Source organism: Pseudorasbora parva, chromosome 4 (assembly GCF_024679245.1).
Source record: "Pseudorasbora parva isolate DD20220531a chromosome 4, ASM2467924v1, whole genome shotgun sequence".
In the NCBI taxonomy this organism is placed as follows: domain Eukaryota; kingdom Metazoa; phylum Chordata; class Actinopteri; order Cypriniformes; family Gobionidae; genus Pseudorasbora; species Pseudorasbora parva.
This window is the reverse complement of record NC_090175.1, coordinates 37,743,215-37,770,879: the sequence shown is the minus strand read 5'-3', so window position 1 is coordinate 37,770,879 and position 27,665 is coordinate 37,743,215. Positions and strand designations below refer to the sequence as shown.

Here is a 27,665-nt window from a genome sequence, read left to right as displayed (position 1 = left end):
GTCTGATACCCAATGATGAAGTGATGGTTCACTCATAGTTACCTCTGACAGAAAACGAAACAATAATTATAATCTGCAAAACTTGAAATGACTCAGTGATATACTGGTAAACGAGCTCTGACGAGGTCATATGATGATGGTTTTAAACATCTGCTCAAACTGAATCCTTCCAAGCTCCAAAAGGTAACGAAATAGGTTTTATTTTATTCTTCTGTAGCTGTTACTCTAAAATCAGGAGTTTTATATATTATCACGACAGGTAGAGGTCTAGCCATGTTAAATATAGATCTGGGTCGCTAACGACCTGAATATGTAAGAATGTTTGGTGAAACAGTCATGATTTTAAGGGTCAATTGCATTTTATTTAATTACATTTTATTTTATTTAATAACTTTTATGTCAAAGATACAGGAGACACATAGCAGCCAATACAATCTGTTGTTTAATATCTGCTTGTATTGCCTCATGACTGATGAAAAATTTGCTTTGTGTGCAGTAGAATTTTGATGCATCACAATGCATCGTAGAATCGAATTGAATCGAATCGTTACCTGGTGAATCGTAATCGAATCGAATCATGAAGGCAGTGCCAATGCACACCCCTAAAAAAAACACAGGCTCCAGTCGGACTCGGGCCGAGCATTCTGATAAGCTGTCGGACACGGGCCGGGCTAGGGTCTCAGCATCTCGGGCCAGGGCCGGGCTAGGGCTTAGATTTGAGACCTTTGCTCTAGAGCAGAGTAGTTATTCCAAATCTTCACTAGAAAGGACCTACATTCCAAATAAGAGGCAAATCATTTTAGGACTGTGCCCTGAATACCAACAAACTGCCTTAAGGTGGTCAATGGTGTCAAAGGCTGCTGACAAATCTAATACAATTAATGATGCATTATTATCTGCATCCGTAATTAAAAGCAATCATTTGCAACTTTTCCAAAATCATTTACATTTATTTTTGTTTGGACAATTCTGATTAATCCCCTGCTTTACCACATCCAAAGTATTTAATTTTTCCAGAAGTGACATAAAAAATAGGGCTGTCAATCGATATATACTTCTTTTTTTCTTCGATTATTGGCACTCTTATCGTAAAATTAAGCATACACCATTTATCTCATTAAAGACAATCATTTTGTAATCATTTGCTATATCCAGCAAACAATCAGAAAACTGTATTTTCTGCAAACTTCAAGGATCAAAAGGACACCAAATAACCAAATATAAGGAGTCCACTCCATAATTATATTATATTATACATGTATACACACCTAAGCACCTATATGGAAAAACATATTACCAATTTTTTTTTAGAGAATTCATAATGTATAGTATGTGTACAAAGCAACAACAAGATTGTTTTCTTTTTAGAATAACCTTTTTCACTGGTAAGGAGAGTGGGAGAACTGGAATTAATTCTCCATCAATAACAATTCTTTATTCTACCAACTCATTCACCTTGCCTACACTATCCAGAAAAAACACTGTTGCATTGTTCATTCTAGAAGAGAATAGATCACTAGCATGTCCCACCACCCCCCGACGGCCAGACAACATTGTTCGATGCTCACCGCAGACACCACTTTAATCACATGGCGTCTCGTGAGTGAATTCAACCCCTGTGCTTGTTGGGCCCAAGCCTGCAGTCTCCCTCTCATTTACTGAAGCTTTCGCGCCTCGATCGCCCCCCCCGGTGACCGGTCCCAGTATAGCCGCCCCTCTGTGATTTCTAATGGACGCGAGGCAAACTAAATAATAAAATTACACTTCAAAAATTTTCCCCCAAAGTTAGTTTATGTCACTGAAGGCAGTTATCATCACGATGATTTCATTTCAGGTGTTCGTTTTAAAAATAAGTTTAGTTTGAGTTAGTTATTTGATGCTATAAAAACGGGGGGTGTGACGTCATGATTGACAGCTGAGACTGACGTCTTCTCTGAGTGAAGTTGTCACTGAGGCACTAACGGACTTTTTTCGAAATTTTTGGGAGCAGATTAGAGCTTTAGCTTTAATTTCTACATTTCCATAACTGTTTATTTCACACCAACATAATTAATTGTTCTGCATCTGCGAGAGTGTGGGCGGGCTTTTGATATCGCGACTGTACTTCCTGCTCTACTTCCTGCGCTCTACTGCGCAACTCCGGTCCCGAAATCGCTACTGCGCAGACTCGGTCCCAAGATGTCCGCGCCGTGCAAGGCCGCCTGAAAGCTTCAAAAATGGCAAGCGGAAACGGATGATGTCGAGTCGTCCATGTTTTTTTACGGTCTATGGTTGGGCCTACATGCCTTCAACGGATAGCACGTGGCCCTCAAACTAAACTAACAAAATTCAATAAAAAATCGGAAAATAAACAATGAAAAAATAATCAGAAAGAAGATGAAAAAAACTTTTCTCACACCACTCTGCACCACGCTCACACCGTTCCGCACACCCTCGCACAACAGAAAGAGAGAGAGAGAGAGAGAGAGAGAGAGAGAGAGAGAGAGAGAGAGAGAGAGAGAGAGAGAGAGAGAGAGAGAGAGAGAGAGAGAGAGAGAGAGAGAGAGAGAGAGAGAGAGAGAGAGAGAGAGAATTGAATTAATGATTGTGTAATTTAATGAGATGCCCAGGCAAACTGACCATCACACACACACACACACACACACAGATGGGAGGAGTGGGCAGTGCAGGTAGACAGTAGTGGAGGAGAGCACAGCAGACAGAGTGAGGAGGCTGGAAATTCAAGAACAGTAATTAGGGGACAAAGAGAAGAAGACTGTGACAAAAATGAGTGACAGAAAAGAAAGACAGATTGAGGAACAGGAGAGTGAAAATATATGCAGTTTATTAGTAAGGAACACTAGTGTTTCTGAAAGTGTATTCCTCCATTACGATAATCATTGAACACCAAACAGAAGATCTTCAAACATTGTCTCTCTGTCTTTTTCCCATCTCAGGCAACTGGACTATAATCAAATTTCCTGCATTGAAGATGGAGCGTTCAGAGCTCTGCGGGACCTTGAAGTACTGTAAGTGCACTGCATGTGTGTGAACTTGTGTGATTGTGTTCTGTTGAATTAAAGCCACTGCAGAGATCTTTTCAGATATCGAGGTCTCATTAGACTTGGGTCAAAGCTGGGTAAAACTGGTTTTGGGACTGTTTCAGACACTTTGTTTGATTTTTAGATTGAAATTGAGATTAGAAAAATGTATTTTGATGTTAAATTGGTATGAATTTCTCTGTATGTGGACTGCATGCTGTGTGACCGGCTGTCAGATCATGCCTGCGGGGTGTTGAATAATTGTATAAAATGCGTATCTGCTTTTTAAAGTAGGATTAGTGGAATAATCCTGTTAGAGTAAATGCAGTCAAGACAGATAAATGGGATTGTGGCAGATTATTTTACTAGGATTATTTTGATGCTTTGTGACAAATGGACAGATGAGGTTTAAAAGTATTAAATAACAGATATGAATCTATGTATATTACCACTCACATGCATGAAGGCATACTGATATACTGCAAATAAATGTCAAATCAACATTATAAGATTGTTTATGGAATATTGTAATAGGATTACATTACTCTTACTGTTATCATTTACTCACTCTCCTCCAAAGATTTTCTTTCTTGTTTGGAACACAAAATGAGTTTAGCAGAATGTCTAAGATGCTCTTTTTATATACAGTGAAAGCAGGGGCCACTCACTTTTTTATTGTTTAGAGCTGCTTGGAAATTCTGCTTCCACACAAGCTAAACATGGGTTTGTATATATGTTTGTAATAGCTCTATAAAATGATTATTATCTTTCTGTGTCTTTGTTTCACAGCACACTGAACAACAACAATATCTCTCGTTTGTCAGTGGCCAGTTTCAACCACATGCCCAAGCTCAGAACATTGTGAGTATCTGACACACACACACACACACACACACACACACACACACACACACACACACACACACACACACACACACACACACACACACACACACACACACACACACACACACACACACACACAAACTGCTTCAAACCAGTTCTTCAGACTGTCGTTGGCATGTTATCCAGCACTTATCATGCTGGCCCTTAATAAGTGTGATTATGGGGTAATAAGCTGTAATAGCTGCATTAATATGTATGTTTCATTATCATATATTTTGTAGATTGGAGTCCTTTGTGTGTGATCATGATTTAATCCCATTTACGTGATGAGCTAAAGTAGCTAATTGCTATATCAGTATTCTGGGCCTTGTTAGCCGAACGTCAGCAATAGATAATGGAAGGAAAGCCAGTAAAGGACTAGATGGAAAGGACAATGAAGGCCGTGAAACATACTTGGCTAGTGTGAAATTATTTTTCCCTATCAATTGATTTATACAGTTAGAAAATTGTTGTATACTGTAATTAACATAACAATGTTGCTATTGTAAATCTGAAATGAATCTAAATCTAAATATTAGATGGAAAAACTTCATATTGCATTTGCAACCAACTGAAATAAAGAAATATTGCATTTGCAACCAACTGAAATAAAATGAATTTAAGTTGAAGTACTAAAATGACTAAACTACAACTTAAAATACATTAAAGTGACAGTTAACTCAAAATATTAATAAATATTTTAATAGTATCAAATAATAATAAAATTACACTGTTACCACAGTTACATAGGCTAACATTTTTTTTTTTCAATAGATAATGGGAGTTCAGTTGTGTTTTTTCTTTTCTTTTCTTTTCTTCCTAATTTAGAAATGTAGCAATTCAGTGTCAAGGTGAACTTATACCTGGTAAAACTTGAAATGGTTTGAGTGCTGTGTTGTGCTGCTTCAGTGGAACAAAGTGATTTTCATCATTCTCACTTTCGACCCAAACTATTCAAAAGCCTTTTCAAGGCCCGTTGGGAAGGAAAGAATACTGGAGAGAGATTTGACAAAAGAAGTCCATTTCAGTGCTTTCTCTAGCTCCATTCAGTGTGAAGTTGGTCCTATGTCTCTGTGATGATTTCTGCCATGACATAACATTCCACAAAATAAACACTATCCTCTTCTGTCTCAACACATCCTCTACTGCCATCATATCATGCAAAGAAAATATAATTGGCTTATTACATCAGGTTTTTACAGTCAGCTACAACTAAATATGGTTTGAGTTTGTTTATAACATTAATCTTGTAAAGGGAAGGACTCAACTAAACTAAAGGTGCTGACCACACAGAAATACCAGAGTTTGCACATTGTTTGCATTTACAAGACTGTAACACTAGTCGATAACAAACACACACTCTCTCACACACATGCACACAGGTTTTATCGATATATCAGCTTAGAATGCCAGCGGATCTTCGAATGACTCTTTCTCTTGCACTCTCCATCCCTCTAGTCGTCTGCACTCTAATAATCTGCTGTGTGATTGCCATGTGGCCTGGCTCTCTGATTGGCTGAGACAGAGGCCCCGTCTTGGCCTCTACACGCAGTGTATGGCCCCGCCCTCCCTGAGGGGTCACAACATCGCTGAGGTTCAAAAGAAAGAGTTTACATGTACAGGTGAGCTTGTGTTGTTTTATTTGTGTGGTTTGTTCATAGGATATAAGCGCTTGTGAGAATAAAGAGAACACATACATAAATAAGCACAATACATTTTTGCTGTTTTGTTTTGTCAAAGCTTTCATATGCTGTCCATTTTTTGGCTGTTCTCTTTTCTTTGCTCATGCTTTCAAGACTTCAGTGAAGGCAAGTTATTTGTGCTGAAATAACATTAATTTGCATTTGTTTGCAATATGCTGTCCACAATGTTTTTGCTTGAGAAAGTTTTTATTTATTTAATTCAACCTTCAAACCCAACCTTCCTTTGTGTAGCACATATCCCTAACATCCCTTTCATCTGCCTGCATGTGTGTTTCAGGTCCCCAGTCACATTCGTCCTGTAGTGTGCTGCAGTGTCCTGAGCTGTGCACCTGCAGTAATAATATAGTGGACTGCCGGGGGAAAGGACTGACTGAAATACCTACCAACCTGCCAGAAACCATCACTGAAATGTAAATGAGTAGCAGAGAGACACGTGCACACACACGCACAAACACATTCTAGACTATGTGGTTTATGGGGACTCTCCATAGGCGTACTGGTTTTTATACTGTGCAAACCGTAGATTATAAAACAGTTAGTTCCAGTCTTTGATTCTGGTTTGTCAATAGTTGTGTTTTATTCACGATAAAACCATAGGATAAAACATGGCTAGTATGACCACTTCACCCAACAGTTCTCTGTATCACTGTACAACACCCTTAGCAACAACTCTTAGCAACGTAAACATACGTTTGTTCTAGTGCTGGGCAACGATTAAAATGTTTAATCACGATTAATCGCATGATTTTATGTATCAGTATGCGCAAAATTCGATAATGAATACAAAAGTGCTGCTAAATGAACAAAAGCGCAATAACATATGGTTTGCAAACACTTTAAACAAATAAGGTGCTTTTTACAGCAGTTAAAAGTTAGTAACAGTTACAATATTTCTTGTAAATATCAACTTAAACATTAATTTAATCAAATTGGTGGTATACATATATTGATTCTGTAGTGATATTCTCATCAGTGTTCTGTCAGCTTTTACATAGGCCTACTTAAATCTGCATGTGATATTCACTCCAGGGCGTTATTAAATTTTATAAAGGCCATTTTAAAAAATCTTATTAAATATATGCATCATCTTTCATGTTAAATTCTAACATTTGATTAATAAATTCAGTTATAATAGTAAAAACACTATAGGCCGTTACCAATCAAGTTAAATAATTTAAACAGCAAAAAATACAGCTGCAATAAATAATGTAAATTGTTCTAAATAACAAATTCTAAATAAAACATGCAATCATACGCTTAAACATAACCGCCAATAGGGGGCAGCAAGTAATCGTCTTCATAAGTGAGTCATTGAGTCGTTTATTCAAATGATTCATTCAAAACGCTGAATCTGAATCATTTAGTAACAAAACACCGCGCTGAGTGTTGCTTTCTTTTGGAACTATTTTCGTCGTTGAAATGGAACAAAAAAAGGTTGTTTGGATCTAAAATGTAAGTAACTTAATATTAAGTAGGCTAATATTGAACTAGGCTACACCATTCATGCTACACAATTCACGACTGCAAAGTCGACTTGTGTTATTAACAATATAATAAATCATAAATATCAACAACTGCAAAAAACTCAGTTTTACCCCAGTATGTTTCTTCTGTGAGTTAATATTGCTGCTCAATTGTTTTGATTTCTACATTCTCCATGTCTCTCACAAAGAAACAGGCAGCGCCGAGCCTCAACGCGACTTGTTAAGTAGCCTACCAGAGGCAGAGATACACTCATCAATGGCTGTTTACATTGAATATAATACAAAAAAAAAAAAAATCTGAATCATTCTCACGTTTCTGGTTATTTTTATATTTTATTTGTCCCATTTGTCCCAGACAAAGAATGTCAAGCCCTTGACTTAGGCTACAGACATGTCTGCATGGCTGCAGCACTGTATTCTCCTGTGATCAATGGTTTGTCTGGCCTTTCAATTGTCTGCGTTAATTAATTAATGCGTTAATGCGATAATTACCCAGCCCTAGTTTGTTTATAATAAAAAAAATCAGTTGACTGTCTGTTGCAATATCTTGTTTTTTTTAACCAGTAAAGGGGTTTTCCTGTACCCTCATTTGCATCTTGTTCCCATGTTCACACAGGTTTCAGTCCTTTCAATATAAAATTCTTCATTTTTGAGTGACTCCCTCATTAAGATATCTAATGGCGTAAAAACTTATTTTGCTTTCACTGATATATATATATATATATATATATATATATATATATATATATATATATATATATATATATATATATATATAGAACATTTATATAGATCAGTGGTTGCTTTTCACGATCAGGGACTATTTTTTCAGGCGGAAGGAAGGTTTTTAGTGATTTTATTTCCTAAAAGTTGCATTGATACATATATTTTGGCTTTAATATTTGTATTTATACTCCGCTCAACGTTGCCTAATGCCCCTTAGCTTTTATGAATTCACTGTAAGCCATGGCTTATTGGGGCTTATTGCTTTATTCTATCCCCCTACATTAATCCTACCCCTGAACCTAACCATCACAGAAATCTTTTGCCATTTTTTTGAATTTCAAAAAATATTTTTTACGCCATTTAGCTTTCGAGGACACAGGAATCACCCTCATAAACCATGTTTACGTTGTGATACCCATGTCATTATACACATTTGTGTCCTCATAAACCACATATTCCTGCACACACACACACACACACCATTTTCCTTTTGAGGGTTTCCACAAGGAATAGCTTGACCAGAGACAAACACGCACACTCACACACTAGCTATCTAAATGGGACATGGCATAGACTGCTATTGTTGTATAGATATTATAATATATAGTATTAAAATACTATAATCCAACCCAGGTTTTGTCAGGTTTAGCTCACGTCTTTGTAAAAATGTGCCCCTACAATATAAGTAGAAGCACACACACACACACACACACACACACACACACACACACACACACACACACACACACACACACACACACACACACACACACGATAAGATTATAAAATAATTTTATGCTAATATATCTTCATCAGTCTTCTGTAAGCTTGAATGTAGCCTATTGGTGGATTTGTTTACTAAAGTTGGCACTAGTCTGCCTCCTTTTTGACAGATGTAACTTCCACATTCCACACACACATACACACAGTGAGGGTTGTATCTGTATCAAATATTTTAACTACGGAGGCCATGCTGAAGTCATGCACATTAATTCAGTGTGGAAATGGATTTATTTCATCAATGGCATCTCTTCTGAGGGCCAGCGCTCTGCCAATGGGGTCTGGATTGAGACGCCACATCTTTTTTTTAACTGTTGTGCCTCTCACTGCCAGGGTCATTGTCTATCTTTTTTTCTTCTATTCCCTCTCTGTCTGTCATCCCTTCGTTTTTCTTCCTCTGAAAGACGCTTGCAAGGCCTTGGCAGATGAGTCGGATTATCTCATTTGGCTTCGGTTGAATGAAATGTGTGTGTGTGTGCGTGTGCGTGTGTGCGTGCGTTTGTCCACCTATGTGGGGGCCTGATTTTCATGCTCTGTCAACTTTGGAGAGCTTATCTGATTTATGACATATTTACTGTCGAAGAGAAGAACAGATATCTAGAGAGAGGAAGACAGAGAGAGACAGTGAGATGGAGAGATGTTATAAATAAGCATAGCATTCATTTGAATGCTAGAGTACTGAATGAATAATATATTTATGATTCTTAATTATTGCTGCCTTGACTTGGCAGGTGGGAAAGCTACAGCTGATGTTGATTTATCTTTTATTGCTCTAACATAACATTAACCTTGTTTCATATTTTGAAATTGCAATTACAAAAAATGAAGAAATAAGGAATTACATTTCTTAAGTGTATAAATTTTACAATGCTAAAATGTTTTTATTTTGATGTGTGTGCATGTGTCAAAAGTGGACTCGAGTAAAACCAACAGTTTTGGTTTACAATTGTAGAAATACAGTCTTAATATAACTTATACAATGAGTCTTCATCCCATCTTAAATCTGTTTTTCATAAGTACTTTTATTTTAGGGTAAATGTCTTTACTTTTTAAATACCGAGTGCACTTTTAAGGCAGTGTAAAAATGTCGGTCTGTTTATAATTCAGTTTTCATGGAACAGAGATGTTGGATTTGTTCTTAGCAGACATGATCATAGCCTCAAACTGGAAGTGCAGCAAACAGACGCAGATGCTACACAAAGCCATCCCAGAGATATTAACATTAATCTTACATTTGTGCCTGACACATTGATTTTCCTATTCTCTTTCTCTTGGTTCCCCTCTTATTGTATTACATTTCTGTATTATAAAAGCAGATTTTAACTAAAAAATATTGTTAAAGATTACATAAAAAATCAAGCATTCAAAATCTTCACATTCCTTTTAGTTTTCTGGCCCAACATCACCAATCATTCTCATGCTCTTCCAATAACTCCTTAATAGTGCTGTCAGTGCCCATCATTTTCTAGTTACCCTCACCTTTTTGCGATTTGAATTATTCCCTCTGCAATGTTCCTTCCATTTGTTGATTTGGTTTATCCTCTCTGTTCACAGTCGACTGGAGCAGAACTCCATCAAGATTATTCCGCCAGGAGCATTCTCACCTTACAAACGGCTGCGGAGAATGTGAGTGTGTCCGTGTGAGCACACATACCTGCACAAACACGCATAAACACTCTTATTTCTCATCCATCTCTAATTTTCCTCTTCTTTTCAGAGATTTAAGTAATAATCAAATAACTGAATTGGCTTCAGACTCTTTTCAAAGTCTCCGATCGTTGAATTCTCTGTGAGTATATACGTATATATATTTGTGTGTGTGTGTGTGTGTGTGTGTGTGTGTGTGTGTGTGTGTGTGTGTGTGTGTGTGTGTGTGTGCGTGAGAAGAGAATGTAAGAGTTATATTAAGCTTCCATCATTCTTTCAATTATTGATGATCTGACTCATTCAAGCTTTTAGAGGACAGAGCAGATAAATCCCTGCAGGGTCTGAGTCAACCCAACCACCATTCGAATAGAGAACACCTGTCATTTTAATAGATGACAAATTTTGACAGTACTTAGATGACAGTAATTGTTCTCTGTTTACATACAGTACACTGTAGGACTTTCAATCCCATCTCATGAGAAAACAATTTACCACCATTTAAATTTGCAGAACACCTGTCATTTTAATAGATGACAACTTTTAGAGGCAACCTGAGTAATTGTTCTCTGTTTACATACAATTTACAATAGTACTTTCAATCCCATCTCATGAGAAAACAATTTACACAGTGGCGAATTTGTATGAATTTGCAACAGTGCGATTCATTTTAGGAAGTATGACAAATCCAAGACACACTGAAGAAGGCTTCAAAACTAAAAAGTTTGTGATGTCCACCATTTGTTAAATAAAATAAATTTGAATCACAACTGAATTCTTGATGTAATTAAATGGCTTCACACACCAAAATGAGACAATATATGAGACAAGATTGCAGGATAAACAATATTGTTGAACTGAATTCCAAGACAAATGAGATAAATAAAACTATACTTACTGAAACTTTAAAGAAACTTTATACTGTATATGTCTATACAGCCTTAGAGTATGAAACACACTAATATAAGCCCTTGCTCGAATCTATTAAGGTATTAGTTTTGGCCTGGTATTTTCGGTGTGCAAATGTGTATGTGTTTTTTTAGGGGATGGGGTGTATATATCCTACTTGCTTGGTCTCTGTGTTTTCTTTGGTTTACTTTACTGACCGGGTTCCAATGAGCCAGAACTTAGTGGGCGGAACAGTTCTCCCTCTCTCTCTCTCTCTCGTTCCCTTTGGACCAGCCTCTTAGGAACACCAGCCAGCCATTTAAAATCTGTCCTCCTGAAAAAACACTACTTCAAGCCAGAAGAGTGATCCAATGTGTAACATAAGCGAACACACACATGCAAGTCCTGATATGACATCACAGTAATGAAATACCTCAAATGCAGGATCTCTTTTTTTATATTTAAATGATGGTATACAAATCTGTGGTATTCTGCAGAAATTGAGTGTGCTACACACAGATTCGGAGCTGAAAGCATTATTAAATAAGGAAAAAGAATCTCATGAATAAACAAGAGCACAACTTTGTGCAACATTGTGAATGACAGACGTTCTGCAGAGCTTTCTGTGTGGGCCTGCACATATGTTGGATATCAGCATATAGCCAAAGCCACAATGCCATTATTCATTCTAAAATAAAAATGCCAAGAAATTTTAGCCCTGCATGGTGGCTCTTACAGATTAGTCTTGAATTTCCCAATATTCCTCACCCATTTTTACAACAACCTCAGCTTGCGCAGCGTTATGGACCATTAAGATAAAGTAATGAATATGAGCTGTAATTGATATATTCATCATAAGAAGATTATTGTGCACATGTTTTTTCACGATTTTACCTCATGAATCTGGGTCCTCATAATTTTGTTTGTGTTTAAATGATTCGTCACTGGTTACACTGGGATGATTTGTGGTGGTGCATCTTGTGCTCTGTTTGAGGAACAATTTCTGATGAATGGTTTTATGTGTGGGTGGGTAATGAACATCTTTAATCTTTGCTTTTATTTAACGTTCCCTTGTGTTTATACCTTTCAGGGTTTTATATGGGAATAAAATCACTGAACTTCCCAAAGGCCTTTTTGATGGACTATTCTCATTGCAGCTACTGTGAGTAATGCACATTCTGTGAATTTATGCTTGAAAATGCCATGAAGGCAGGGCGTTTATTTGTGTGTGTGGGTGGGTCGGGTTTTGCCAATTATGCGGACCAGCCATTGGAAAATGGCCTAATAAACATAATAAATAATGTCTTAATTAAAATCTAATAATGTAGAAAGGTGTTTGTGCAGGGAAATATCATTACCTCAGTATAGAGTTGTCAAGATAACAACATTTCAGAAGTTGATACCAATAGCAGTAATTCTCCATATCAACTGAAATACCACATGCAGGTAAATGCTAATAAACACATTCCTTTATTCAAAATTGTTCCAAAAAAGTACGGAACCTGTATGAATTTCTTTCTTCTGCTGAACACAAAGAAGAATATGGTTAACCAAACAGTTGATGGGCCCCATTGAGTTCCATAGTATGGAAAAAAAAATACTTTGGAAGTTAATGGGGTCCATCAACTGTTTGGTCACTGACATTCTTCATTTTTGTATTAAGCAGAACAAAGGTATTTATACAGGTTTGGAACAACTTAGGCTGCATTTCCACTCAGATATTTGACACAAAGCTTATACCTCACCAAAATTATTTTATTTCAGTATAAACTTGGTTCTAAAGTTCTAGTAAAATCACTATGAAAACAATAGATACAAACATATGTCTGTGTGTACTGTGAGGATAGGAATAAGTCTCATCCATTTACATGACAGACAGCACAACTGGACATAAATTCACACACATACCACACACTTCCGCTATGTGTGTCGGGGGGGAGTATGTTTAGGAAATGCTTGTTAATCCAAGTATTTATAGGGGTTTAACAAGACTATAAGCATTTGGTGCTACTACATAACAGTACTGTTACACATGCTCAGACCATGTTGAAAGTGAATGTAGATAGAATGTACTCACTCTTGCACTCATGAATTACAACTCACATTTGTGAGAAACTCAACTGACATTTGTGTATGCTCACAAATATAAAAGTTTTGGGCCAATAACTCAAGCACACGCACATTTGTATCGATTTGCAGAGCATACATTCTGTTTATACAAAAGCTGCTTTGTAAAAAGAAAAAGCCTCACAAAAGCCTTTTTTCACAACTTTGTTCTCCCATTAGGCACTGTAAATGAGTCTGGAGACCACGGAGGATATTGTTTTAAGTCTTGCTCATTTGTTTGTCTATAAATGTTAATCTATTTGTAAATGGCATTTGTAATATCGCAATTTAAATCGCATGTATAGATTTTCCTGTTTGCCTGAGAGATTTGTGTAAAATGTCACATGCCAAATGTCACATGTTTATCCCAACAGGTTGCTAAATGCGAACAAGATCAATTGTTTGCGTGTAGATTCTTTCCAAGACCTGCAGAATCTAAATCTTCTGTCACTTTATGACAACAAACTCCAGACCATCGCAAAGGGAACCTTCTCTTCCCTCCGAGCCATCCAAACACTGTGAGTAACAATAAGGTGATGTTTAAGGTATTTTTTGAGCAATGTTGCCGAGCAATGTAGCTTGGGCACTTTAGGCAACTCATATCTATTTTGATACTTTAGATCGGTAGTGGGCCTTGTGTATCACATGGTTGCCTGTTGATGGCAATGCTCAGCAACATTGATCAAACGATTGCCCTAGGTATCATCACCTTTAGTTGAAAAATTAAAGACAATGTAAAAAAAAAAAATATATATATATATATATAATTTTTTTTTTTTTTACATTGTCTTTAATTTTTCAACTAAAGGTGATAAATTAATCAAAATTAATTTATCTTTTATCTTTTAATTATTAAATTAATTAAAAGGTGATAAATTAATATATATATATATATATATATATATATATATATATATATATATATATATATATATATATATATATATATATATATAAATTGACTGAATTTTTGTGTTTTGCTTTCTAAAGACTGGTTGTAAATCATGAGATTCAACTATATTCATCATTAATATTTAATATATATTATATATATAATAAAACAAGTATTATCAAATTAATTATTTTAGTGCAAAGACAATAAGAAAATGTCTAAGCATTAAAAATACATTCTTGCTTTATATTGTTTGAATGTACTGTAGGTCTCTTGGATCATTATATTTGAGGGAACTTTAAAAAAAAAAACCTGGAATAGAATTTTAGAACATGTATGATACATTTCACACAGTCATATTTCAGGCTAATCTGTAGATTGGGGGTAAAAATGTGAGTGTACTTTTTTTTGTTTGTCAAGAAACTGCAACGCGTTATCTATTACTGTCATTCACAATTTAAATACGTTTAATTCTGTTTATCAGTCATCTGGCCCAGAACCCTTCATGTGTGACTGCCATTTGAAGTGGTTAGCTGACTACCTGCAAGACAACCCGATTGAGACCAGCGGAGCGCGATGCACAGTCCCCGCCGTCTTGCTAACAAACGCATTGGCCAGATCAAGAGCAAAAAGTTCCGCTGTTCAGGTACATACACACATGCACTTGGGTATTTGCATATATGTTTAATTATTGGTTATTTGCCCGACTTGCTCACAGACGCTGAGTCGATTGACCCGGCTCTTCTGTCCGTTCCAACAGTGGACGTCACGTCAGTGAGAATGTGTGTTGTTAATGGTGAAAACATCTTAGTCAGCTTTCACTTATACAGACATATACGCAGTTCCTAGGGTCTCAGCATGAGTATCTTCTCCTGTCCAAGCACATTATAAATCAGAATGCAAATGTGTGTGTGTGTGGGGGTATTATTAGTTTACTGTCTGTCAGTTGAGTATCGATCGCTGTGGGGTTATAAATGAGCAGGATTTTTTGATCAATATTCATATTCATTTATTGATCTACACACAGCTCTCCTCTCAGTTATCTGTATATCTTTCTTTGTATAGCTAAAGAGCAATACTTTATACCAGGTATGTTCAACTGCTAAACATTTTCTTTGTGTGTGTACTACATAAAAGCTTTTGGACATACTAATGCATGCAAATCTCACACACATTATAATGCAGATGAAACAAACTTTTGAGCACCATTAAAGTTCCTGAAAATTTTGCTGTGTTTTTATAGAAGAGCAGCTTACAATGTTTTCTTGTCAATGACAATACTTTTTTTCTTTTATTGTTTTTTTTTTTTAGAATCTAATAATTTATATTTAAAAATGCAACAAAAAAAGAGGCATATACACTCTTAATAACCTGTTTTTATTTAGTTTTAAATTAATTTAGTTGTTTTGAAGATTCAAATGTCAGGGTGATAAAACTGCCCTGATATTAAAATGAAGCAAATGTCTCATTAAAATAATTAAATTCTTGAACTGAAATTAGCATTTATCTTATTATCATTTACACTACCATTCAAATGTTTGGGCTCGGTAAGATTTTAAATTACTTGCAAGAAGTCTCTTATGCTTACAATAACTTTGTTTTATTTTAATATCTTTTACAGAGCTTCTATTCACACCAAGTACAAATAGTGTACCTTGTTGGCAAGTGCTATTCGCACTAGCTCCACCTAACAATACCTGGTTGTGCCAAACAACATTTAATAAAACGTTCATAATTCAACATCTTTAGTAGGGCAATCAGAAAAGAGCATGGCTAATTGTTCATTGTTTTGACGCAATCAACACAGGTTTAAATCTGCCTTTTGCAAAGCTTCTCTTCTCTCCTTTCTCATCAAAAATCACATCGGAAAGGCATTTACTTTCAATAAAAATTAAGAAAATGTTCCAAATGTGGAAATAAAGTGCCTCATAAAATGTTTAATAATAATAACAGCATTTATTGGGTAGGGGTAGGTGTATTGTGTGGCTTTTATTGTCATTTTAAGGTGGCACCCATATAATAATGAATAAATCTAATCATTTACACTCTATTATTATTGTATCCTGTTAATGTACAACAATACTCAGGTGCAAATAGTGTGTATATGTCAAAATAAAGTATACATTAAATGTAATCACTATTTTTATTGCAAAGAACTGCTACTTTTATATGGTGTAAATAGCATCTATCACTATTTGCACTTAGTGTAATTGCATCTATTGTGCAAATAGCTGCTGCCTATATTTTAAAATGTAATCTATTCCTTTTTTTGCTCCAGTCTTCAGTGTCACATGATCCTTCAATAATTATGTGGATTTGGTGCTTAAGAAATATTTCGCTGCACTACTAATATTTTTGTGGAAACTGTGATAAATTCAAGATTCTTTGATGAATAGGAGGTTCAAAAGAATAGCATTTTGTATGAAATATACTTTTTTGCAATAATTGTTTTACTGATAGAACTATCACTTTTGATCAATTTTTTTTTTTTTACTTTTATTCAACATCTAAAAACCGAACCCAAACTTTTTTTGTGTTTTAAACTAAATGAATAATACAGTATGGCCTATTTTAGCAAGCTGTTAGATAAGCAAGCACACAAATGGCGCTAATATTAATTTGTCACCAGCCTGATCAGTGTCACGGTTGCTGTGTGCATGCTCACAAACTGCACACGGTGGCATGGATCTGAAACACAGGTATTCCAGCATTCGTCAGTGTGAGTGTTTGAGTGTTTGTGTATTACATATTCTCTCTCTTCCTTTCTCGCACAAACACTCAGGAATTCATCATATCAATAAGTGTAAGTAACTGACACAAAACCAGTAAGACGTCCCCCAACAAGCCCCTCCCCCTTAACCTTAATCCCAGCCAATCACAGACCAGGAACCCAAATATATGTGCAAACGTGCTCAGAGGTTTATTAAGCACACAATGTAAATTGAATGTGTATGTGTGTGTTTGATGTTGTGTATATATGCTGGTTCATGTTTCTTTACTGTACAAAAGCTGCAATGTTCCTTCCACACTCTTCCGTTTCTCTCTTCTCTTTTTTTCCCCGGGGCATCTTTCCTCTCTCTGTTCTCTCTCTTCACTATTCCTACTAGTTTATCCCAGCTAAACAAAGTAGTACCTCATTCTTTATCTCTCAATCCTTTGTTTCTTTTTCTCTCTTTCTCTCTCTTTGTGTCTTGTGGAGGAAATTCAGCGGGGTTTTCCTTTGTGCTTGATCTAACCATGTGGTTGCAGACTCGGACTAATACATGGTTCTGTCAAGCACCATGGAAGGTCTTGCAGCATCTACAGCATGGCAAGCAACAAGAGACAACCTTTGTTGTGTGTGTGTGTGTGTGTGTGTGTGTGTGTGTGTGTGTGTGTGTGTGTGTGTGTGTGTGTGTGTGTGTGTGTGTGTGTGTGTGTGTGTGTGTGTATTTGAAGGTTTTTTTTGTCACTCTTTGAATGAAAGTGAAGTTAAGAATGTGTGTATGGTCCCCCTTGTGTGTGTGTGTGTGTGTGTGTGTGTGTGCAAACACTCCAAAAGTCATGGCTACTATGTCAGCATGGCTTTATGTGTTAGGAGTGATAATACTGATAGCATGTTGCCATGGTGATAACTGAGTTTCCTCTTGTCTAGCACAATTAACATTTAATGTCCTCCCTACCAGTGATCCTTTACTTTTACCAATCTACCTTTCTGCCCAGACTTCTTTAATCTTACTTATTGTCTTCTCTCTTTCCGTCTGTCCTCTCTTTCTCTCATACACTATTTTTTTGTGATTGTGTGTGGTGTGTAATGGTGTGTGTGTTTGTATGTGTATGGTTATGTATATAGGCGTGGAAGACTACCGATCGAAGCTAAGTGGGGATTGCTTTGCTGACCTGGCCTGCCCAGAGAAATGTCGCTGTGAAGGAACCACAGTGGACTGCTCTGGACAAAAGCTCACCAAGATCCCAGACCACATACCTCAATATACAGCAGAACTGTGAGTGTCTCTCTCATTTTAAAGGAATATTTACATTTTACATTTATGCATTTAGCAGACACTTTTATCCAAAGCGACTTACAACTCAGGAGTACAGGAAGCGATCTGTCAAGAAGAGGCAAAGAAACGCAAAAAGTGCCCTAAATACCAAGATTTGTATACTACTCAAAGTAGCAAAAACCAGAAAAGGGAAGGAAAAAAGAAAAAGTAGTGGAGGAAGAGTTTAGAGAATGTTTTTTTTATTTTTATGATAAGCTTAAGTGCTCACGGAAGAGATGTGTTTTTACCTGTCTTCTGAATGAAGCGTGTGATTCTGTCGTGCGTATGGAGGATGGAAGATCGTTCCACCAACTAGGAACAATGAAAGAAAAAGTTCTGGAGAGGGATTTCATGCCTCTCTGTGATGGTACCACAAGTCTCCGCCCGTTAGCTGAGCGAAGGCTTCTGGTGGGGGTGTAGACTCGTAGGAGTGAGTCGAAGTATGCTGGTGCCGAGCTTGTGAAAGATCCATAAGCAAGAGTCAGAGCTTTGAATTTGATCCGGGCAGATAGTTCACCCGATAGTTCACCCAAAAATTAAAATGTTGTCATAATTTTCTCATGTGTCAAACAAGTACTGTTAAGCTTCTGTTTACCTTATTCAATGTGCTCTATTTCTATGCATGCTGATCGCTGTATATATGTGAATAAAAGCCTAGTTTTCACCATATAAAGCAAGCCATTAAGAATCTTTAAAAGACTAGGATTAAACCGCTTGATTCATATAGATTACTTTTACATTGTCTTTATGAACTTTTCGAAGCATCAAATTTAAGGGGAATGGACTTTCAGTGAAGGGACAGAAATCTCTCAGGTTTCATTAAAACTATTGTCATTTGTCAAGTCAAGTGACCTTCATTTATATAGTGCTTTATACAAAACAGATTGTTTCAAAGCAGCTTTAAAGTGATAATAGGGAATTAATGCAACAAATATTGTTTTGGCTGTACAGCCGCTCTAGAAGACAGCCATTGTCCAGCTTAAGTTTTTGATTGATTCAGTTTTGTTTTAAAAATCATTAGTTATTAACTAATATGCTTTCACAACGTTTTCAATTGAAAAAAGAAAGCTTTTATGCATTCTGGTCGTCATTCACAAGACAACAGCATTTGGTGGCCTGAGAAAGTTTCAAAGTGCAAGTTTTGAAAACAATACCATTATCTCAGTGTAAAAAAAAGTGAATCTATGAAAATGGTGATTACATGTACCCCGGGATATGTGTGCATTAAGTGTTTGGTCTATAGGCATGCGTGTTTGAATGCGTACTGTATGTGCACGGGCACATAGTCTTTCTTTATAAAGTGACACCGGTACTTGTCCGGCATGCATAATATAGCACTTCTAGTTGTTTCCGCGGATTCGTGTGACAGGAATCATTTTGATAACATTTCATCTCTACAGAGAAAAAAATCCTTTGTTGTGACAAAAACAAAAAACGTGTTGTGTCGATGAGGCTTTCACAGAGGATAGTCTAGTTGACACGCTGCTGACACGTTGTGGTCATGTCTAAGCGCATCTGTTATGGATACGGCCCGGATCCGGCTGACTATGGTAAACCTCGGGATAAACTGCGAGAGTAATATTAGCGTAGATGCCATTCATTAAAAAAATTAATGAAAGTCTTGTAGGTTTGGAACTAAATGGTGAGTAATTGATGACATAATTGTAATTTTTGGGTGAACTATCTCTTTAAAACTTCATGAACATCCGCTTGTGCACTACAAAATACTACAAAAGTTTATTGGTGAATAATACAATTAAATAATACAATTAAATTAAAATCTACTCAAAAAGTCAACTCTACTCTACATTATCACTTATAAACATATAAACGCATACAGATTTATTAATTTAGTTGTGTGTTTGATTTGTTTTCCATGCAGCCGCTTGAACAATAATGAATTTACAGTGCTGGAGGCTACAGGAATCTTTAAGAAGCTTCCTCAACTGCGCAAAATGTAAGTCTCTCTCTGTCTTTGTCATCTGTCATTATACAGTTCAAATGACCATCATTACAGTACTTTAATTGCCATGGTAACTTGCTTTGTTTTACAGAAACCTTAGTAACAATAAAATCACAGATATTGAGGAGGGCACATTTGAGGGTGCCAGTGGAGTAAATGAACTCATACTGACCAGCAACCGCTTAGAGGGTGTCCACTACAGCATGCTGAAAGGCCTCAGCGGTCTCCGCGTACTGTGAGTATTCACTTTGATTGAACATGCATGTACATCTTAGCTCCTTACTGAATCACAAATATGAATCAATTTTCTGAGGAACATTGCAAAACGTCAGGGTAGTGAATACAGATACTGACAAAAATATCTTAGGTGTGTGCATATTGGTTTGTGTGTTCCAAACCAATAGCATCTGGCTGTTTTAAATGATCATTTGTGTGTTTGTCATTTGTAGGATGTTGAGGAGTAACAAGATAAGCTGTGTCAATAATGGTAGTTTTACTGGTCTGAGTTCTGTGAGGTTGCTCTCCCTCTATGATAACCTGATCACCTCCATGTCCCCGGGAGCCTTTGACACACTGCATTCCCTCTCCACATTGTGAGTATCAAGACCCACAGCAATAACAAAGTGTTTTTTCAGTGCTGTTCCAAATTGCAAAGAGTAAACTGCCATGCTACTGAAATAAATAGGTGACCTAACCTTTAAGGCCTATTCACACCAAGAAAGCTAACGATAAAGAAAAGATAACTGTATTAGTCTCCTTACCAACGCACTATAGCATCCTGTAGGTGCACACTGACGTGTTATTGTCTGAGACGTTAAATGATCTTTAAGCTTGTTAAAGTTGGGTGGATTTTTATCGCCTGTCAATGTTATATATAATATTAAATTAAATTGTATTATTTAATATTTTCATTATATGATTTAAAAAATTGGGTTATATAATACAATTACTACAATATACTTCAATGTGCTTATAGTGATGAAATATAACTTCTTAACATGATTAAAAAGCCATACAAAGTAAGTTATTTTTCCATACTTGTGGTTTCAGTTGTTCCTATATTTTTTAATAAATTTAGACCAAAAAAAAAGAGATTACGAAATCATTGGTGAATTGTGATTTGTTCTTAAAATCATTCATACGCACATTTGATGCACAAATGTGTGCTTACACAAGCTTAGTGAATGAGACCCATTCAGACTGTCAGTCCAAATCCGATTTATATGCAAATCCGACTGAAATCCAATCAGATTTAGCAAATGTAAATGGCAAAAAATCACATGAAATGTGATTTTTACAAATCCATTTCAAGCCACATTCATATGTGGTTTGAAATCCTATTAATTTCAGTCTGACTGCTCTGATCAGATTTTGCATGGTTTATAGAAATAGATTTTGCATGGTTTATGTGACTTTCTTAAAGCAATGAAAAACATAAATGTCAGACGTTGTTATAGAAAACATGCTGAAAGTCGTTGTAGAAACAAGGTTGTGTTTTTGCAAAGTGTCAAACGAGCAGAAAATTACTCTAACAGAGACGTTTTTCAAACCATTGTTTTTAAGAGTGTAGGCAGCTCATTAGTTTTTGGAACACTGCATTTGTTTGTGGAATGATTTGCTAAATATTTGCTACATATTTTTTTCTTTATGCAATCACACAGGAACTTGCTGGCCAATCCATTTAACTGTAACTGTCATCTTGCTTGGCTGGGGGAATGGCTCCGTAAGAAACGGATTGTCACGGGCAACCCCCGCTGTCAGAGCCCCTACTTTCTAAAAGAGATCCCTATTCAAGATGTAGCCGTACAAGACTTTGCCTGCGAAGACGGTACGGCTATGAGCGTGTGGGGGTGTTAAGTATGTATGCGTGTGTGTTAAAAGATCTTGTTTCTAGCTCTTAATATGGCTTTGATAAGATCTGTTATGCTAACTTGAGCATAGCTCAGTGTTATCTTTCTTTTACACAAACAAGCTTACAATAACAATCACCCTGGCATATCTTCACATCGAAAAGCTCATTTTGAATTTGATTATTCGCTACTTCTGATAAATGATTAATTTTCTCTTTGTGCGTGTGCAGGTAATGATGAGAATAGCTGCTCACCGCTGGCTCGCTGTCCCGCCGAGTGTTCATGTTTGGATACGGTGGTGCGCTGCAGTAATAAAGGACTAAAGGTTTTACCCAAGGGCATTCCTAAAGACGTTACAGAACTGTGAGTGTACACAAACACACTATGGTCTCTAACCTCACAGCAATTTTATAATAAATGGTCATTAAAAAAAAAAAAAACTTATCTGATCCAGGCACACCTTTTTATAAACCCAGCTGCATCCAAAAACATACTTGATGTCTGAAACAACACGGCTGCTGTATATACATCTTTGAAGTTTCTCATATTACACTGTTGCTAATGTGCTATTTCCTCTGTGTTTGAGTAATAACTTGTTTGTCTTTTTCTGATAGCTATCTCGATGGCAACCAGTTTACGCAAGTCCCCCTGGAACTATCCAATTATAAACACCTCACCCTCATGTAGGTACAGCCCTCTTTGGAGTCACCCAATCACAAATAGTTTACTGTTATCAGGGCTCTGCCCCTTTAAAACTAGCCAGTGGTAAACCGGCAGAGTTAGCCTGTACATATGGTGTTTGATTCATTTTCTCATCCTGCCAATGCCAGAAAATGCAAATGTTTAGAAATTTTTTTGTGTGTGGCATTTGCACATTTTCTTTCCTGCACTGAGAGTGATCCACAATATCCCATCTCAACCATACATAACAAATGAATTAAGCACTAATGAAAAAACATCACTATACATGCAAATTCATCAATTAAACATGAGTTAAGTATTTAGTGATTGCTAATTTCTTTAGTCTACATTAGTGTGTGAAGTTATTGTATGGACATGGAAAAAATATTAAATATTGTTTTTAATATTTTATAGGTCTGAAAATGATTTTTATTATATTTTACCATACTGTATTACTTTTATGAATGCAAATTAAATAGGCTAATAAATCACACCTGAACACAAAAGTCAATTCAAGTGAAGCAATGCATCATGGCTGTTGAATGCTTCTGTGTATTGTATTATGACTTACACACATTACGGCTTAACACATAACTATTGTACATGCTTTGTGTTTGCTGTTTGCAGGTTTAAAACTCACTGCACTGATAAGTTCAGCCGTCTAAATGTCCTAACATGGAAGTTCACATGTGTACATTGTCTTTTGCCATGCATTGAATCATCTAATTTAAAGTGTAATATTGCAGTTTAGGTCCATTTTTAAATATCTTATACCTGCAATAGTTTATTTTTTTACTTTATTTTTGGTTGCAGTAAAACTCCATTCAGCTCTGGTCAGTTTGGCTTTGATTAAGTTAGTATATGTAGTAATTCAGTATAAAAAAAATTCTGGCAGGTCACGTTAGTCAAGCCTGATCAGCTGATCACGTCTACCTATAGGAATACGACGTCTAGCACAGCATACATACTATATAAGCTCCTTCAAAATTATCCGAAGCTAGCGCTTTCTCCAGAGCTCATTTACCCTCCTCCACCCCCAGGTCCTTCTCTCGTCCAGTCAGGATTTTGTATTCTGATTCCCCTTAAATCACAAATTATTTAATATCGACATTAATGATATCTGCAATACATTATGTTAGTTCTGTTCTGTTTACCCTAAGGGGAGTTATTGCTTCCCTCCCTGCTCTTATCAATGCTTGGCTGCATGGATGTGCAGGGAGTTGGGGCCCAGAACACAACCATACCGCCAATTCAAACTGTAAGCTGAAAGTCAATCAATCATCTTCGACAACAGTGGTCCTGACAGAGACAGCTCATGTGAATTACAAAATGAATTAAATTATCTTAAATATAAAGAATCTTTTTCTTTTTAATGCGGTGCATAATTTTGTTATTGCTATGTGCCATAAATGTTGGCTTTAAGTGTCTGATTTTCTTGTGGCTTATAACACTCTGCCTTTGTTTTTTTGTTTTTTGTTTTGTGTGTGTGTGTGTGTGTGTGTGTGTGTGTGTGTGTGTGTGTGCGTGCGTGCGTGCGTGCGTGTGCGCGCGTGCGTGCGTGTGCATATGTGTGTGTGTGTGTGTGTGTATGTGTATGTGTGTTTTCTTGCAGTGATTTGAGTAATAACCAGATCAGCACATTGTCCAACCACAGCTTCAGTAACATGTCCGAGCTTCTTACCCTGTGAGTGTCAACATAATTTATGGCTTCGGATTGTGTGTCTGTGTGGGGTTTTTTTTTGTGCAAACACTAGTGTTGTTGTGTGTGTTTTTAGCTGTGCATTGTGCGTGTGTGATTTTTAACAATTTCATAGTTCTTGAAATGATAAGTACACTTAAGTGTATGAAAAAACTGTAATTTGGTTTACATTTAGACGTGTGAATAAGTCATTTTGCCATAGAATTTTAGACACTTTTTCTTAACTTATTTTTGAAGTTAATTTAATTATCCTGTTATTTTAATATATTTTAGTCCTTTATTTCAGAAGTTGCAAAATCCACTTTATTTATTTGTATTATTTATTTATTTTGTATGGCTGTGTAAATATATGTTTTTGCAATTATTATAATATTTTTTGTTTCATCCCAGAATTTTAAGCTACAACAGACTGAGGTGTATTCCTGTAAAAGCTTTCGACGGCCTCAAATCTCTGCGGCTGTTGTGAGTATCTTTTTGGGTTGTGTGTGTGTGTGTGTTTGCTATTAGACTTTGATTTATGTGTTTTGGATTCTCTTGGATAGCTTCATCTCTCTATTCTCTCTGCAGGTCTCTTCATGGTAATGATATTGCTGTGATCCCAGATGGAGCTTTCAAAGATCTGTCCTCGCTCTCCCACCTGTAAGTACCTCGGAATGAACACACACATACACACACACAAGCACTTATGAGTGCACCAAATAGGTTTTGACAGCTGGATGTACTTTGGTTCTTTCTTTACTCACACACAGACACACTGAAACACTTTCTTTGTCTGAACTTGGGGCTCTGGAGCCACAGATTGGTTGAGTTCTTGGTCTCCCACGATGGCCCCTTTTTTATAATTCTCATGGATCAATTTCACCAGTGTAATTATGACTGACAGCCGAGTAGAACAAATCTACACATTACCTTACACAGGAGACTGTCAGGCAGCCAATATCATAATATTTTTATATCTTTTTATCAAAATACAATTTATTAAAACCAAATTACATGAAAGTAATTTTAATTTCCCATTGCTTTAAAAATAGTGAGGGCTCTAAAAAAACTTGCTCACTCAGAGACTCTTTTGTGTGCCATGAAGTAACCAGAAGTAGTGATGTTCAGTTGCATGAGTTGTAAACTCCATAATCAGTCTTCTCATTTCCACAGGTTTAAAAACTTTAGGCTTATTTGTGGACTAGGGAATGTGATAGGTGGGCATTATCACAATGACAGCCAACCAGAGCATGAAGGAACTACCTCCTCCCCCCCATCAAACTCAAACTCTATTAGAACTTGATGATCTGAGGCGTGACAGCTCCCTAGGAAATTATGTGACAAGGTTGATGAGTGAGAGACGTAGGAGACGCGGGAGGAGCGAGCGAGACTGGTGTGTGATTTAGAATGAGCGTCACCTGTTAGGCACACCGCCCTGGCCGGCGGTGACTCCTCCTCCCTCTAGTACGGCCGCCATCCCACCTCAACCCAAGGCAGTCTTCACTTGCTTCACCATCGCCTTGGACAGCCCCTCTCGGTCTTCATTCATCCACGCTCCCCGAACTCCTCAGCACCGCGATCCCCCTCAACAGCGAGAGCTCTCCGCCAGTATGTCCCTCCTTCCTCCCGGGTTTTGGCTACAACGTAATTCAGTTCTTTGTTTATGGGAAGAAGGAGGCGGGAACCGGCGAACATTTAAAAGACTAAAAATAAAACAAACAAAATGAAAGCAATACGAGCAGCCCCTCATGGACGACTGCCACGAACACACAAAATAAAAAATAAACAAAACACAACACAACATAAATCCAGGCCTGGTCCTGTCTCTTGCTTCACTAGTGTCATGAGAGGACTCGAGACCAGTGTGCCTCGCAGGTGATGCTCATTCTCAATCACGCACCGGTTTCGTCCGCTCCTCCCATGTCTCTCGCTTGTCAACCTCGCCACAATATACCTTTCATATCATGTTTGATGTCTGATTATTTTATCATCCACATTTTTTGGAGAAGGTTGTTAATGTGTTCTTGGTGTTTTCTGCAGGGCTCTGGGAGCAAACCCTCTATACTGTGATTGTCACATGCAGTGGCTCTCTGACTGGGTAAAGAGCGGCTACAAGGAGCCTGGAATCGCACGCTGTACCGGTCCTGGAGAGATGACCGACAAACTACTGCTGACAACACCCTCCAAGAAATTCACGTGCACAGGTAAACCTACCCTTGCACTTCGGAGTCACTGATCATGACACAGAGAGGGCATTGGTACTTACTCTAGTTTATATGCTCAGATGTTTTGAAAGTAATGTGATTTGATTGGTACATTTTTAGAGGTGCCGGGGACTTGTGGTTTTCCTGTGCCAGGTAAGGAAGCCAATCAGAGCCCAGTGTGAGCTCATAAACCCCGGCCCCCTCTATCTGCCACCCAACTTTTCCTCAAGTTTAAAGTGACCTTTGACCTGTTTTAGTTTTGTGACGCCTTACCTGTTCAATCCTATCTGTGTTTGTATAAGTCTGTGGCTGTTATGTCTTTGTTTGTTTTTTAACATGCTGTATCATTTCTTTTTCTATCTGTATTTTACATAGGTCCAGTGGATGTGAGCATTTTGGCTAAATGTAACCCTTGTTTATCCAATCCATGCAAGAATGATGGAACCTGCAGTAACCATCCCGTTGATTTTTACCGATGCACCTGTCCATATGGTTTTAAGGTACATAAACACTACATACACACACAAAAATATCTTAAACTTTGTACACAGAACTCATCTTTGTGATACAGTAGTACAAGACAAGATTGTGTGTGTGTTTGTTTGAGAAAGTATATTAATAAGACAGTAGACTTTTCACCTGGTAGGCAGTTAAAATGGCAACTAAATTATATATATATATATATATATATATATATATATATATATATATATATATATATATATATATATATATATATATATATATATATATACATATATATACATATGGCTGTTAAGAAACCTGGGACACAAGTCGGCAGTTCTACTTTCGAGCAAAATGAGAAAAAAAAGCATTTTTTATTTTTCAAAATTGGTGATTTTCACTTTTTTGCAGAATCTGTTAGTGGAAATCACGAAGAAGTCTCTCCGTGTTTGAGATAGCAGTATTGATATATTTAAAAGCGTGTATTTTGAGGTTGAAATTGGCTTGTTTTTCGGAGATTCTAGCTTGCAGTTGGGATGTCATTGTCCGTGTATATTTGCATACTGGACAAGCTGGCTTGTTATTGCCCCGCCCTCCAAGGGAAGTGTGGCTACTTACTTATGCGATGATGAAAGCGGCATAATAAAACTGGATAATATCCCTAATCTACAACT

At 36.9% G+C, this 27,665-nt stretch overlaps 1 protein-coding gene across 1 annotated transcript in view; it reads left to right on the top strand.

Annotated features, from left to right (window-relative positions):
* The window catches only part of slit2 (slit homolog 2 (Drosophila)), a 108,791-nt gene that overhangs the window by 60,520 nt on the left and 20,606 nt on the right, over positions 1–27,665 (top strand). The window contains 24 exon segments of the mRNA XM_067441678.1: positions 2,937–3,008; positions 3,810–3,881; positions 5,364–5,527; positions 5,886–6,018; positions 10,153–10,224; positions 10,316–10,387; positions 12,221–12,292; positions 13,611–13,754; positions 14,613–14,623; positions 14,626–14,709; positions 14,712–14,774; positions 15,194–15,217; positions 17,961–18,111; positions 20,033–20,107; positions 20,205–20,348; positions 20,563–20,706; positions 21,775–21,941; positions 22,194–22,326; positions 22,578–22,646; positions 24,257–24,328; positions 24,734–24,805; positions 24,911–24,982; positions 26,363–26,526; positions 26,902–27,026. Coding sequence (XP_067297779.1) covers positions 2,937–3,008; positions 3,810–3,881; positions 5,364–5,527; positions 5,886–6,018; positions 10,153–10,224; positions 10,316–10,387; positions 12,221–12,292; positions 13,611–13,754; positions 14,613–14,623; positions 14,626–14,709; positions 14,712–14,774; positions 15,194–15,217; positions 17,961–18,111; positions 20,033–20,107; positions 20,205–20,348; positions 20,563–20,706; positions 21,775–21,941; positions 22,194–22,326; positions 22,578–22,646; positions 24,257–24,328; positions 24,734–24,805; positions 24,911–24,982; positions 26,363–26,526; positions 26,902–27,026 — 2,371 coding nt within the window.